Consider the following 13,311-nt stretch of genomic DNA (forward strand, 5'->3'; position numbering starts at 1 on the left):
GCAAGTTACATATACTGTATTATCTTATAAGTACATGCTATTCATTTCTAATGTCTGTTCATGATATCTATTCATGGGCTTCCTATTGGAATGATTAATGACTCCCCTATGTGCGTAATCATAGATTTAGAACTAGATTAAGCAGACACAGCAGATTGTTCCTGTCAAAATTAGCTGACTGAAATGGTCTGAACCCAGATATAAACTTCTCTCTGCTTCTGCCAGCTTTGTGGGTTGAATTTTCATTAGCAATTACTGAACAAAATGATCCAAATAGAAATGTTCACAGAAAGAGGAACAAAGAAAGACCAACAACTGTGTGAAACATACTGAAATAGAAGTTCTGAATGGCTGGTGCTATCATGCAGCTGGCTCAAATGATGTCACCCAACATTTCATCAGGAACTAAGAAACGCAAGTTAGACAAAAAATAATAATAATCAAGGAGAAGTCCTCAAGGGGGGAGAAACTATCAAGATGGCCTCAAAGGATCCAAAAATGGATCCTTTGTTCAGAAAAGGGGAAAAGTCCTGTTTGTTTCATCTGTACCGTAGAATGTCTGGATGACATGCAGATGTTAAAAGTACATGTGGAGCCAAAGGCACCTTTACTTAGATGAAGTTTAATAAATAAACAGAGGAAAATCTAACTTCTTGAAAATCCTCCCACGCGATGTCAGCTTGAAGTCTCCCTTTGGTTTCCTCTGCTTTTCTATTGTATCACATTAAAGTTTATTTGCTCAGTGAAGACAATGGCCTTATCTTGGAATGAGATCCTTATTCCTCCGCCCGGCGTGCACTCCTGCAGCACTTTCATATTGCAAAGACTCAACTCTTGTGAAATAATGAGCGAAGAAAAGAAGTCTTGACTTGACATAACGATAAATGAGGTGAAACTTTTTTTTTCTTTTTTTGCCGTCAAGATACCAGGGTTGGCACATAGAAAAAAAGAAAGTACTATTTTAATATGAAATATAAAGCATCCATTGTACAAAAAGTATTTTTTTTTCATCAGAAGCAAAGGAAGAATAAAGATAAAGGCTGCAACAGAATGAATGAGTTGAGAAAACTAAGATAATACCGTTGATAATCAGTTCAAGGCAAAGCGCTATCCACCAGGCCATCAGCCCAGCCCTAGGGGAGAGCTTTTAAAAGTGTCCCTGTATGCTTTTTCGCTCTCCTCATTACCATACCTGCTCTTTGAAACTCACCGGTGGTTCCAACAAACTGCAGTGACACCTGCCGGAAAGAGCGGATGACCCGTCTTAATCAACTACTTCTGTGAAAAGTCTATGGAAAGAACTGCCGTCCCATCTTCACTTTGCTGTTCTGAAAGCTATTTGTCAATGGGTATCCTGAGAGCCATGGCTATGAACAAAGATCTGTTTCTGTGCATTGGAAATGTGGCACCATGATCAAAGCTAAGGAGAATCTCCCACTTGTTCCCTTTGTTCGTGAATATGTCCCTTCTCTTATGCAGCTACGAAGACTGGAATAATTATCTGTACTTTATCGTACTACTTGTATTCTAGTAGTGTGATTTCGGCAGTCCCTGAGTGGGGTTGGGACCCTAAAGCAGTCTATATACTTTCTCCTGGCCCAAAGACCATTAGCAAAGTTGCAGTGACCTTGCAGGAGTATGCGAGTAGTCTCGACTTATGAGGGGGATAAAAATAAGCTGGCTAGACAATGCAGGTAAAGAAAAGAAATGAGCATTAAAGTTGAAATGTAAGTGCTAAAACCAATAGAAGCTTTGTCATAGACTGGGATGGAATATGAACTGCACCCTATGATGGAACTGTGTTCTTTTAGCCATGTGCTAGGCAGACTAAAAAATATACAGATATAAATATTTAGGATAAGATTGCTGTTTAAATGGAGGTTTCAAAATGTCACATTCTTTGTTGAAATTCCATTTTAAATAAAAATTGTAAATATATATTTTATGTGTGAGGTAAAGTACCATTGTTTTGAGCAGATCAGGTTGGTAAATGCCCATGTCTTCAGTCATCACAAGTGTGTTTGCAACTGCATGCACATTCACATGACCATAAGACTAAAGCCCACTTCCAAAGATACAACTGAAATTGCCACATTAATTCTGTATGATGAGTATTTTCTTTTTATAAGCTCTCAAAACTGCTATCTATTTATAACACATTCATGTGAGCTCTAGTTATTAAGAATTCACCAGAAAGGATAAATATACTAGCTTTCATCAAATAATAAAGACAAATATTCAAACAAAGGATGTGCCATAGAAAACTGACACAGTAAGAATGAGCTTATGTGACTTCATCATGTTCAGTATTGTGAGAATTGAACTGGAGTCCCATTGTTCCCTATGGGATGCAATTAGATACATTGTCTCAGTAGCAAAATAATTAGTCTGGATAATGACCTCTGTGTGGAAGATTTAAGGTCAGAACCCTGCTCAGCCATAAAACACATTTTGTAGCCTAGGACATGTAATTTTCTCTGAATCTCATCTTCTGTTGTAAAGGTAAAATAAATTAAGGATGTATTGATGACCTGGCCTGAGCCTACAGCGATGATGGGAAGAAAATTTATAAATCACCTGGACTTTATGTATTGCATTTATTTTTTTATTACATGTATATTCTGTCTTTCCTCCAAGGAGCTCTAAGCAGTGCCAATACCCCAATGTTATCTCCAGATCAACCAACCTTTGGGGTAAATTAAGCTTAGAGATAGCAACTGGCCCAAGCTCATTCAAATGTAGTAGGACCTCTTATAGAAAAAGTACTTCCAGTTACTTCTGAGGTCCGCTACATAAGTATTTTCTGAAATACTTCTTGAAATGCTATTTCATAATTCACGTAGTAGTATGGTCTATAGGTGCAGCTGACAGCTATTACTATGAATACATCGATGAAGATGCACAGCCAATGCAGGATAATACCAGATATGGCCTCCCTGCTATACATCCTGACTGGTTTCATGAATACGTCAGTTATGAAGGTATTTTACTGGGTCACACTTTGTGATGGGGAAATGGGGAAGTGTGGGGTTGGGGAGAATTGAAAACTACTTCCAGGGTAACAGTAATTGCTATACTGGTTGTTATTAATGGATTGTCTATTACTGTAATACTGTAGTAAAGGATCTAAACTTCATCTACTGACAGAACAAATTCAGACTCTGCAATTCACTTTCGATTCTAGCAACTTTTAAATAGCTTCATTCTTTTCAACTTAAGCTCCATCTATACTTGTAACACAGAGATATGTGAGATATAGTTATTTCTGTGTTGATACAGCTCCTAAGATCCAGCAGCTTTTATTATGAGTTAATCTGTGTCCTTTTGTGATTAGCATGGGGTGCTACACCATGGTTTGTGTCATATGTAGAAAATCTGAATGGAGGAAACCCTTATATTTTCCACAAAATGTCCGATACTTTTCTGAGATTGTATAGAGTTCTGTCTAGAGATGGTAGCTGTGGATGAATGCAGAGATGGCTAGTGATCTACTATGTGTTCTATGCTTGTTCCACTATTTGACTGTGCATACTAGTTGACACCTGCAATCTAGATGTTCTCTGTGTAAACCAACCATTTTGGCAAATATTATTGGCTTGAACTGACTGTTAAATAATAAACTGGGTAATCCAATCCATGACTGCTTTTAGAAAACCTTAGTTGCACACATGCAGCAAGCTAATTGTAAAATAAGCTTCATCTTTCCACTCCATGTACTAGAAAACCCATGCCTGGAGATGCCATGCCAGAATAATGGTGTATGTGAAAGGAAAAGAAACAGGTATATATGCCGCTGCCCCGAGCCATATGAAGGGTCTAAGTGTGAGAATGGTAAGCAGAATTTTCATAGTGTTAGATAAAGCTGAGTGGGACATTGTCTTTCAAGGAACTTGATAGCTACTTTATTTGAATTGTTATGGTCACAAGTCCATACTTACTGTATTTATGTTTTGGGCAGAAAATATTTTATTTGCATTCCAGCTTAATATGACAGTATGGTTTTATTGCAAATTTAGGAGACTTGCCAGGAGCTTCAAGCTTAGATCTATAGTTTTTTTTTAATTATTATTCTATTGTATTTGTCACATTCCCCTCCCCACAAAAAAAGAAAAATCACAAAAAAAGAAATCCCCAGTGCTGATCTCCAACATATATAAAAAGTCACCTATATATATTTGTTGAATATATTTCTTTGGTTGTGGGTGGTTGCTATCTTCAATGAACTTCATAATAATGTACTCAGATGTGGTAGACAATATACTCCTTACTTTATTCAGCTGAATGCTTCAAGCTCTTGCCATGCAAAATCAGGTCCGCAGAAGGATCAAGGCTGGAAAGGAAATGGAAGGGATCCAAACCACAGAGAGCAAAGGCATAGTCCTAGAATAATCTTCATCAGCCTTGTACCCTCCAGGTTTTTCATAAGTCCCAGACACCAGGTTGGTGAAGGCTACCCTAGAAAAAAGATGATAAAGCCTGGCTTTTTTGGGTGGCAGCAGAGGGGTGGTATTTATGGTTTCACAGAGATAGGAGCAAGGACCATGAGAACATTTATTGGGAAGGCTTCCGAGTAAATACATATTGAGTTTGACAATGAATGAACAACAGAGAGATAACCTTAACACACTTGTCCATTTTATTTATATCATGCAACATAGTGAAGAACACATGTGAAAGGATCAACTGCAATAGAGGAGATTGCCTTATAAGCTTAAGAGCGCCTTATTATCGATGCCATTGCAAACACCCCTACAAAGCACCATTCTGTGACAAAGGTGAGTACCAAACTTGAGGGATATGGTTACTATCAGACATTTGTCTTACTGCTGCCCTATATGCCTAAGAATGAACCAAAGAATGAATCATCACCTTTGATCTCCAAATTTGCTCACCAAATTGTGGCAGTTGCTTCCTATCCTGTTAGTATTTCTAAAATCCAGACAGAAGTACTTCCTCCTTTTTACAAGGGGCTCAAGAAGGCTAGGGTGAAGCTATCTCACTGTGTAGGGATGATTGTAGGGAGAGTGATAGCACCACCTGGTGAGCTTTGATGAGGAATTTGATGGTGGGCTTCCCACATCCATACCTGTGCAACTGTGCTTTGCTTTGCTTTGCTTTCCTTTTCTGCCTATAAAGGTATTTCTTCCTGGTTAGCGCTTTGTTCATGCAAGCTATGAATCTTACTTAAATGCTCTGTTATGTTTTGTTTTCTGGAAACTAACAGCACAGTCATCTTGCCGACCAAATCCTTGCAAAAATGGGGGCATCTGTCAACGGCATCGGATAAGGTCCAAGTTCAGCTGCAAGTGTCCTGAGCCATTCAAAGGAAGGCTTTGCGAAATAGGTGAGGGATCCAGTTCTGGCCTGTTGGCTATTTTCCTACGGATTTACCAAGAAGAGGGATCTGTGAATGCCTCTAAGCACATATGACCGTGCTGCAGAATTTGGCACATGGAAGTTGTTTGGTCCTTATTCTTGTTGCCATTGGCATGCAGGAAGTAGATTCAAGATGCCCAGATTTGCACTTTTATGAAAGCCGAAGGTCAAAACAACAAATTGAGCTATAAATGAAGGAGGAAATGGGGAAGGAGTCTGCTTAAACGCTGTTAGGTTGGGTCTGCTTAGATGAAATGAGAATCACTGTGAGATAGTCGGTCAGATCCACAGCATACATTTAAAGCACATTTATACCAGCTTTATCTGTTGATGGACAGCCACCCTGACTCAGCCCCAGACACACTGACCAGATGCTTGGAAGCTGTGGCTGGATAGCTGCATGGGAGCCGGTTAAAGTTAAATCCTTCGAAGACAGAGGTCCTCTGGCTGGGTCAGGACAACATGGGGTTGGGGGGCCAACTCTCATCTCTTGTGGGGGCTCAATTTGTGCCAGCACCTTCTATCAAGAGTTTGGGTGCAACCTTTGACGCCTCCCTTTCTATGGAGGCCCAGGTTGCAGCCACAGCAAAGGTGGCATTTTTCCATCTCCACCGTATTAAGCAGTTGGTCCCTTACCTTTCTCGCCCTGATCTGGCCACAGTCATCCATGCAACGGTCACCTCCAGGCTTGATTATTGTATCTCACTCCACACGGGGCTGCCCTTGAAGCTGACCCAGAAACTCCAGGGTGGCAGAATGCCACAGCAAGGCTCCTTACGGGGTCCTTGCCACAGGATCACATTCATCCAGTGCTTTACCAGCTGCACTGGCTCCCGGTGGAGTACAGGGTCAGGTTTAAGGTCTGGTTTTGACCTTTAAAGCCCTATGCAGCCTAGGACCCTCATACCTACGGGACTACCTCTCCTGGGATGCCCCGCGGAGGACCTTAAGGTCCATAAATAACAACACTTTGGAGGTCCCGAGCCTCAAGGAGGTTAGATTGGTCTCCACTAGGGCCAGGGCCTTTTCAGCACTGGCCTCGACTTGGTGGAACGCTCTGTCACAAGAGACCAAGGCCCTGCGGGATTTGACATCTTTCCGCAGGGCCTGCAAGATGGAGCTGTTCCGCCTGGCCTTTGGCTTGGACTCACTCTGACCCCTTATATGGGATCTGGTATATAAATTTTCCCTTGGCTATTTTGCTGGCCCATGTAGGACCAGCATGGATAGCTGGCTCGGGTGAATATCTGATGTTTCCTCCCTTTATGGTCTTGATTTATGTGCTGCTACTAAACTGAGGCTGTATTTTAAGCCGTATTTTAATCAACTGTTTTTTTTTTCTTTTTTCTTTTTTTCTATTATGTTTTATTGTAATTTATATTCAGTGTTAGCCGCCCTGAGGGTGGGGTATAAATAAAATTTTATTATTATTATTATTTTTATTATTATTATTATTATTATTATTAATTTAATTGTCATGGCTTCACCCAAAGAATTGTGGGAACTGCAGTTTACTCACCCCACAACTATGGTATCCAGCACCTTAACAAACGACAGGTCCCAGGTGACTTTTCAAGTAGTGTAAGAGTGCTTTAAATGAATGGTGTAGGGGTGGGTGGGTGAGAGAGCACATTTATTTAGAAGGCAATCCTTTTGTAGGACCTGATGACTGCTATGAAGAAAATGGCATTTCATACAGAGGAAATGTTAGTCAAACAATTCTCCATAAGACCTGTCTTCACTGGAATTCTCACCGTCTCCTGGAGTGGAATTATAATGCATTTATTGAAGATGCTGCCTCTTATGGCCTTGGTGACCATAACTTCTGCAGGTAATGTACTGCACATTCATCAAGGAAGGCCTTCTTTCTCCCACTTCCATGAATGTCAATGCCATGCACACAAATACGTCTGTTCCTCCCACTCCAAAAATGCAGTATCTGCATGAGCTATATCAGTGTAATTCAATTACATTTCTTTTCTGTGATCTTCATTGCAAATAATTACTGATTCTTCTTGGCTACCAAGACACCAAGGCTATTACCCCAACACTGTGATGGTTGTCTTTACGACTTCACCTTGGAAATAATGACCACTGTCATAGGAACTAATTCCTAGGAGCCGAAGGGACCCCACCCAAATAAAATATTTCAGGGGGCTGCACCCCTCAAAGCTGATGGTCATTGTCATTCAAATAGGGTGTGTGAACCATGTCATGTAATCAATTATGTGGAGTGGGGCTTAGCTGCCCCCACCCCAATATTTTATTCAAGTTGGCACCCCTGACCACTGTTGTTTATGAACCGCCGCCCTAGGCTCTGTGGTTTAAACCACAGTGCCACCTGCGTCCCTTGAGATACACATTACCAGGTAGTTATTAATGCTGATAGGTTGCTGGCAAAGATGTATGTTATGCATTTACGCAACTCAATAAGTGATGCCAGTGTTTGTTGGTTGTACAAAAACTTATCACTTACAGTGGTGCCTCGCAAGACGAAAAGAATCCGTTCTGTGATTCTCTTCGTCTAGCGGTTTTTTTCGTCTTGCGAAGCAAGCCCATTGAAGGATTAGCGGATTAGCGCTATTAGCGGCTTTTAGCGGCTTATCTGCTGATCGGATCAGCTGATAAGCGTCTTAGCAGCTTAGAAAAGGGGGGGGAAGGGGAAAAAACCAGCAGGAACTCGCAAGACATTGTCGTCTTGCGAAGCAAGCCCATAGGAAATTCGTTTTGCGAAGCACCTCCAAAACGGAAAACTCTTTCGTCTAGCAAGTTTCCCGTCACTGCGAGAAGTGAAGCTACAGGGAACCAGGCAGAGGGCCTTCTCGGTAGTGGCGCCCACCCTGTGGAACGTCCTCCCACCAGATGTCAAGGAAATAAACAACAATCTGACTTTTAGAAGACAACTGAAGGCAGCCCTGTTTAGGGAAGTTTTTAATGTTTAATGCTGTATTGTGTTTTTAATATTTGGTTGGGAGCCGCCCAGAGTGGCTGGGGAAACCCTGCCAGAGGGGTGGGGTATTTATTAATATTAATAATTCTTGATGGTGATGATGATGATGCTTGTGTCCTGCATGTAGTTTTTTGACAGGCATGTGGTTGGCCACTGTAAGAACAGAATGCTGGATTATATGGGCCATTGGTCTGATCTAGCAGGCTCTTCTTGTTTTTTTTATGTTCCTAATATACCACAGTATACCGGTGACCCTGTAAAAACAATGGCCATAGACAACACCCTAAAAAGAAGGCATGCTATCCCTCAGGCACAGTTTTTGCTTAGGGGAGATCTCTGGATCTTTTGTGCTTTTGTGAGAGCATTTCCCAGTTCTCCTATCTTTCAGAACTTCAATTAGTAACTTTCTTTCTTGAGACATTATGCTCTTCTGACTGGTGAATTTTGAAACCTCCTCCTCCAGGAACCCAGATGGTGACGAAAAGCCCTGGTGCTTTGTCAGTGTGAATAACAAATTGAAGTGGGACTTCTGTGATGTATCCGCGTGCTCAGAAACAGGTACGATGGGTAATAATATAAAGTGGGGCAAAATAAACGTGAAAGGTGTAGCAGTAATTCAGATTGACAGGCATTGTGATTATTCCCCCACCCCGCCCTCCATCCATCTACCTTTAAGAACGCAGCCCACAAAACTGTAATGACTCTAGCATGATTTTTTAAATAGTCTTCTTGAAGCTCTGCCCAAGAGTTTAGTGAAATTGTAGGATCTGTTAGCTTTAGAGCATGGAGAAGTATGCCAAACAAATAACAGGTATCGGGATATCTATTGTCAAGAGATGTAAGAGGAAATGAAATATGAAACAGTACAGCAGAAAATAAACCATTCACAGAATGAAGGAATAATATTCTACATGGATCTTTCAGGAATTATACTCATGCACTGAGAGAGACAGCTTTGATGCTGCAAGGTTCAGTTTCTGTGGGGAGCTATTTCATAATTGAAAGGTATATTCAGGAACATAGGAAGAAGGGATTGCTTCTATTTATGCCCCATTCACTTAGGTTCCTGAATATGGCCCTGTCTTCTGTATTTGTGTGCTTAGCTATTGTTGTAGTTTCAGGATGGCTACACCAGTGTGATTTCGTTATTAGAGTTAGGTAAGGGCCTGAGAGATGTCAGGTTCCACTCAGCGATGAAGCTTATTGGGTGGGCAAGGTCCTAGCCTGTCTCACAGGGCTAATGTGAGGATTAGAAGGGAAATACAGAAATGTGTGAGAAATAATTGTAGTATATTTGAAATGAGAGGTTTATGAAATGTGAATTAATATATTGCTATTTTGCAATGGGGAATTCTACGAAAAGAAAAGAGGGGAGAGACAACAACAACAACATGTTATTATTTTACCCCGCCCATCTGGCTGGGTTTCCCCGGCCACTCTGGGCTGCTTCCAACAGGATATTAAAAACACGATAAAACATCAAACATTCCCTAAACAGGGCTGCCTTCAGATGTCTTCTAAAAGTCAGATAGTTGTTTATTTCCTTGACATCTGATGGGAGGGCGTTCCACAGGGCGGGCACCACTACCAAGAAGGCCCTCTGCCTAGTTCCCATGTAAAACCATGTATCACATCTTGAGCTCCTTGGAGGAAAGGTGAAATAGAAATGCAATGATGATATGAAAGATGTTGCCAATTATTTTGAAGATATAAACTTTTTCAGAATTAGGACCAAACTTCTATATCATAGCTCATAATACTGCAATATTTTCCCAATTGCCTTATCAAGCCTTGAGTTATCATATTGGCCTGAATATAAGCCGCACCTTTAAAATTGGAGGGGGGGGGAGAAAAAATGCCCGGATATAAGCTGCTCCATTCCTTGCTGCTCCTGGCTGCATACGGGGGGGGGGGGGTTGCATTGCTGGCGACCTTTCCCCTTCCTTCCTCGCTCTCTCCCTTCCTGGCCTTGGGGGAGAGGACGGGGGACTATGCGCGGGGGGGGGGGGGAGCTGCTTTGCCATGCTCCTGCCGCTGTTTGCCCCACACTCCTGGCTGCATACCATAAGATCGCGAATATAAGCCTCACTCTAACTTTTCACGGTCAGAATTTGGGGGGAAAGTGGGGCTTATATTCAGGCCAATACGGTAAGATGAAACTCTAGTGAATGTGCTGTGTCAGTGGTCAAAGCACAGTGTGCAAGTCTTGCATGACACTTAGAGAATCCAGATCTAGCTGTGCAGACTGCCTGAAGTGTCCTCCTGAAAAACAAAATTGAAAGTGTAGGAAGGAGGAAGGGTCTGTTTATGAGTTGTTAGGTTAAATGACAAAAAGTTGGACTGAGAGAGCCTTTGTAACAGAGACAGTGCCATTATACCATTTCCATATCCAGTTGTTTCTTTTGTATTGCAGCACAGTCCTCTGGGAATACAGTCACCAAGAATTCTGCAGCGGAGAGAAGACCTAATACATGTGGAAGACCAGAGACAGAAAGACCATTAAAGAGAATCTATGGCGGTGCCAAGTCAACTCCTGGCAAACATCCATGGCAAGCCTCTGTTCAGAGGAAGGTTTCAAGGGGCATATTTTTCCCCAGAGGACACTTCTGTGGAGGAGTACTGATTGAACCATGTTGGGTTCTTACTGCGGCGCACTGTGTTTTGTAAGCAAATTCATCTTTCATTTCTGACACTAAGAGTTGTTTGGCAGTGGAATGGTCTCCTTCAAGAAGTGGTGGGTTCTCCTTCCTTGGAGATTTTTAAGCAGAGACTGAATGACCATCTGACCTGTATGCTTTAGTTGAGATTCCTGCATTGCAGGGGGCTGGACTAAATGACCCTCAGGGTCCCTTCCAACTCCGCAGTTCTAGGAGTCTATGAATAGATCCTTATTGGTATGGTTTATGTGTGATTATGATTTAGCCAACATTTTTGCTCAAAATGGCAGAATAGAAATAGCAGATATATTAAATTCAGATATAAAAACAGCAATAAATTGAAACTAAAATACTTACCAAAATATATACAGTGGTACCTCAGGTTAAGTACTTAATTCGTTCCGTAGGTCTGTGCTTAACCTGAAACTGTTCTTAACCGGAAGCACCACTTTAGCTAATGGGGCCTCCTGCTGCTGCCGTGCCACCGGAGCACGATTTCTGTTCTCATCCTGAAGCAAAGTTCTTAACCCGAGGTACTATTTCTGGGTTAGCGGAGTCTGTAACCTGAAGCGTATGTAACCTGAAGCGTATGTAACCTGAGGTACCACTGTATATTTAAAAGGAGCATATCTTGCCTACCCCACTTAAAGCATAGACATAGAAAAGTCCACATTCATGCATTCAGGTTCCCATATGGTAGATGAGAGTAGCTCTACATAACTTGGATCTGATTGGCTAGCAGTGCTGTGCCAAAATCTGTCTTTTGGTTTCTTGAAAGGTTTCCCCACCCCTCTGAAAACGTGGTTTCCATTTTTTTCTGCCTCATTCTAAGGCACTTGAGAATTTCTTTAGAGTTTTGGCCAGTGTAGAGTTTTGAGCTTCCCTTATCAATGCAAGGTTGTGTGTGTGTGCTTTCTAATATACATTACTCTAGAACTATGCAATTTCCTGGCTTCCTGGTCTGAGAAAGGCCTATGGGAGGAGCTACTTCCTGATGTCTTCTCCCAGGCTTTAGCTGAAGTATGAGTACCCAGGAAACCTGCCGAGTGTTAAGTCTAGTAGAGATAGTTTCCATGATGGAGAATTCCAGTATACGTGTTGAACTGGATTATCTTTGAAATCTCTTGAGGTTCTATAATTACAACTGATCATTCTTTGTGACATTTTTCTCTCTTTCATAGGACAGATGCCCACACCCTTGAAGTGGTCCTTGGCAAAAAAGATCTCCTTAGGAAAGAGCATTATGAACAGAAGTTTGATGTGGAAAAGATAATTATACATGGACACTATGAAGAAATTGAGGATGTCCCATACAATGATATTGGCAAGTTGCTTACAAATGTTCAAATCACTGTCAGTGTGGTTACAAGATGGAGATAGTGGACATTAGGCTCAATAACTTTGATGTGGGCTAAATATCATGGATAAAATAATTCTGACTTGAGTTAAGCAATGGAACAAACATTCAAATTCCTCGAAGCTTCAGAAAATAGGTTTAATTACTGTATTTTTCGCCCTATAGGACGCACCGGCCCATAGGACGCACCTAGGTTTTTTTGGGGGGGATAAAGAAAAACAAATTACCCCCCCCCAGCCGTGGCTTCAGTGCACCCCGCGCTCCGGGCAGCAGACTGTTATCCGTAGCCTAGGGAGCCCTGCAGGAACTCCCGCAGGGCTCCCTAGGCTGCAGATATCTGCCCGAAGCGCGGGGCGCTCTGCTTCAGCGCGCCCCACGCTCCGGGCTGCAGGCTGCTATCCGCAGCCTAGGGAGCCCTGCGGGAACTCCCACGGGCTCCCCAGGCTTGCTGATAGCTTCCTGAAGCCTAGAGAGCGAGAGGGGTTGGTGCGCACCGACCCCTCTCGCTCTCCAAGCTTCAGTGAAAGCCTGCATTCGCCCCATAGGACGCACACAGATTTCCCCTTCATTTTTTGAGGGGGAAAAGTGTGTCCTATAGGGTGAAAAATACGGTAGTATTTCCATAAAAATATATTGAATTTCTACATTTTGTATAAAAAAGAAGTGGCAAGCCTTTCAGGGATGCTTTTGCTCACTTAACATTCCCAGGACAGAGAAACAAGTTGGATGAGGTTGTGAGAAGCCTACAAATACTTAGCTGTATCTGTTTGAAATCAGGGGAAATAATGCTTAAGTTTGATGACAGATCTGGTTGCTTCCTTAGCTAGCTTTGCATGCTATTGACCTAGATTTATTTCTGACATAAGACTGGCAGATCCATGATACTTCCTTAACCCTTTCCCTACCTGCTGTCAGCTCAAAACCACCCCCTTCTCCCTGATAGTTTGTCACCTATAGAAGAAGAGAGATGT

At 42.0% G+C, this 13,311-nt stretch overlaps 1 protein-coding gene across 3 annotated transcripts in view; it reads left to right on the forward strand.

Moving 5' to 3' along the window:
• HABP2 (hyaluronan binding protein 2) overlaps positions 1-13,311 on the forward strand; it is a 33,095-nt gene that overhangs the window by 11,544 nt on the left and 8,240 nt on the right. For 2 of the 3 annotated variants that reach the window (XM_081192997.1, XM_081192998.1), the window contains exons 3-10: positions 2,847-2,981; positions 3,721-3,831; positions 4,659-4,775; positions 5,225-5,344; positions 7,036-7,207; positions 8,790-8,884; positions 10,740-10,989; positions 12,165-12,307. In XM_081192997.1, the coding sequence (XP_081049123.1) occupies positions 2,847-2,981; positions 3,721-3,831; positions 4,659-4,775; positions 5,225-5,344; positions 7,036-7,207; positions 8,790-8,884; positions 10,740-10,989; positions 12,165-12,307 (1,143 nt within the window). The remainder of the gene's footprint in view (positions 1-2,846; positions 2,982-3,720; positions 3,832-4,658; positions 4,776-5,224; positions 5,345-7,035; positions 7,208-8,789; positions 8,885-10,739; positions 10,990-12,164; positions 12,308-13,311) is intronic. The other variant, XM_081192999.1, reaches the window with a different exon arrangement.

Source organism: Podarcis bocagei (assembly GCF_964188305.1).
Source record: "Podarcis bocagei genome assembly, chromosome: 4".
Taxonomy (NCBI): domain Eukaryota; kingdom Metazoa; phylum Chordata; class Lepidosauria; order Squamata; family Lacertidae; genus Podarcis; species Podarcis bocagei.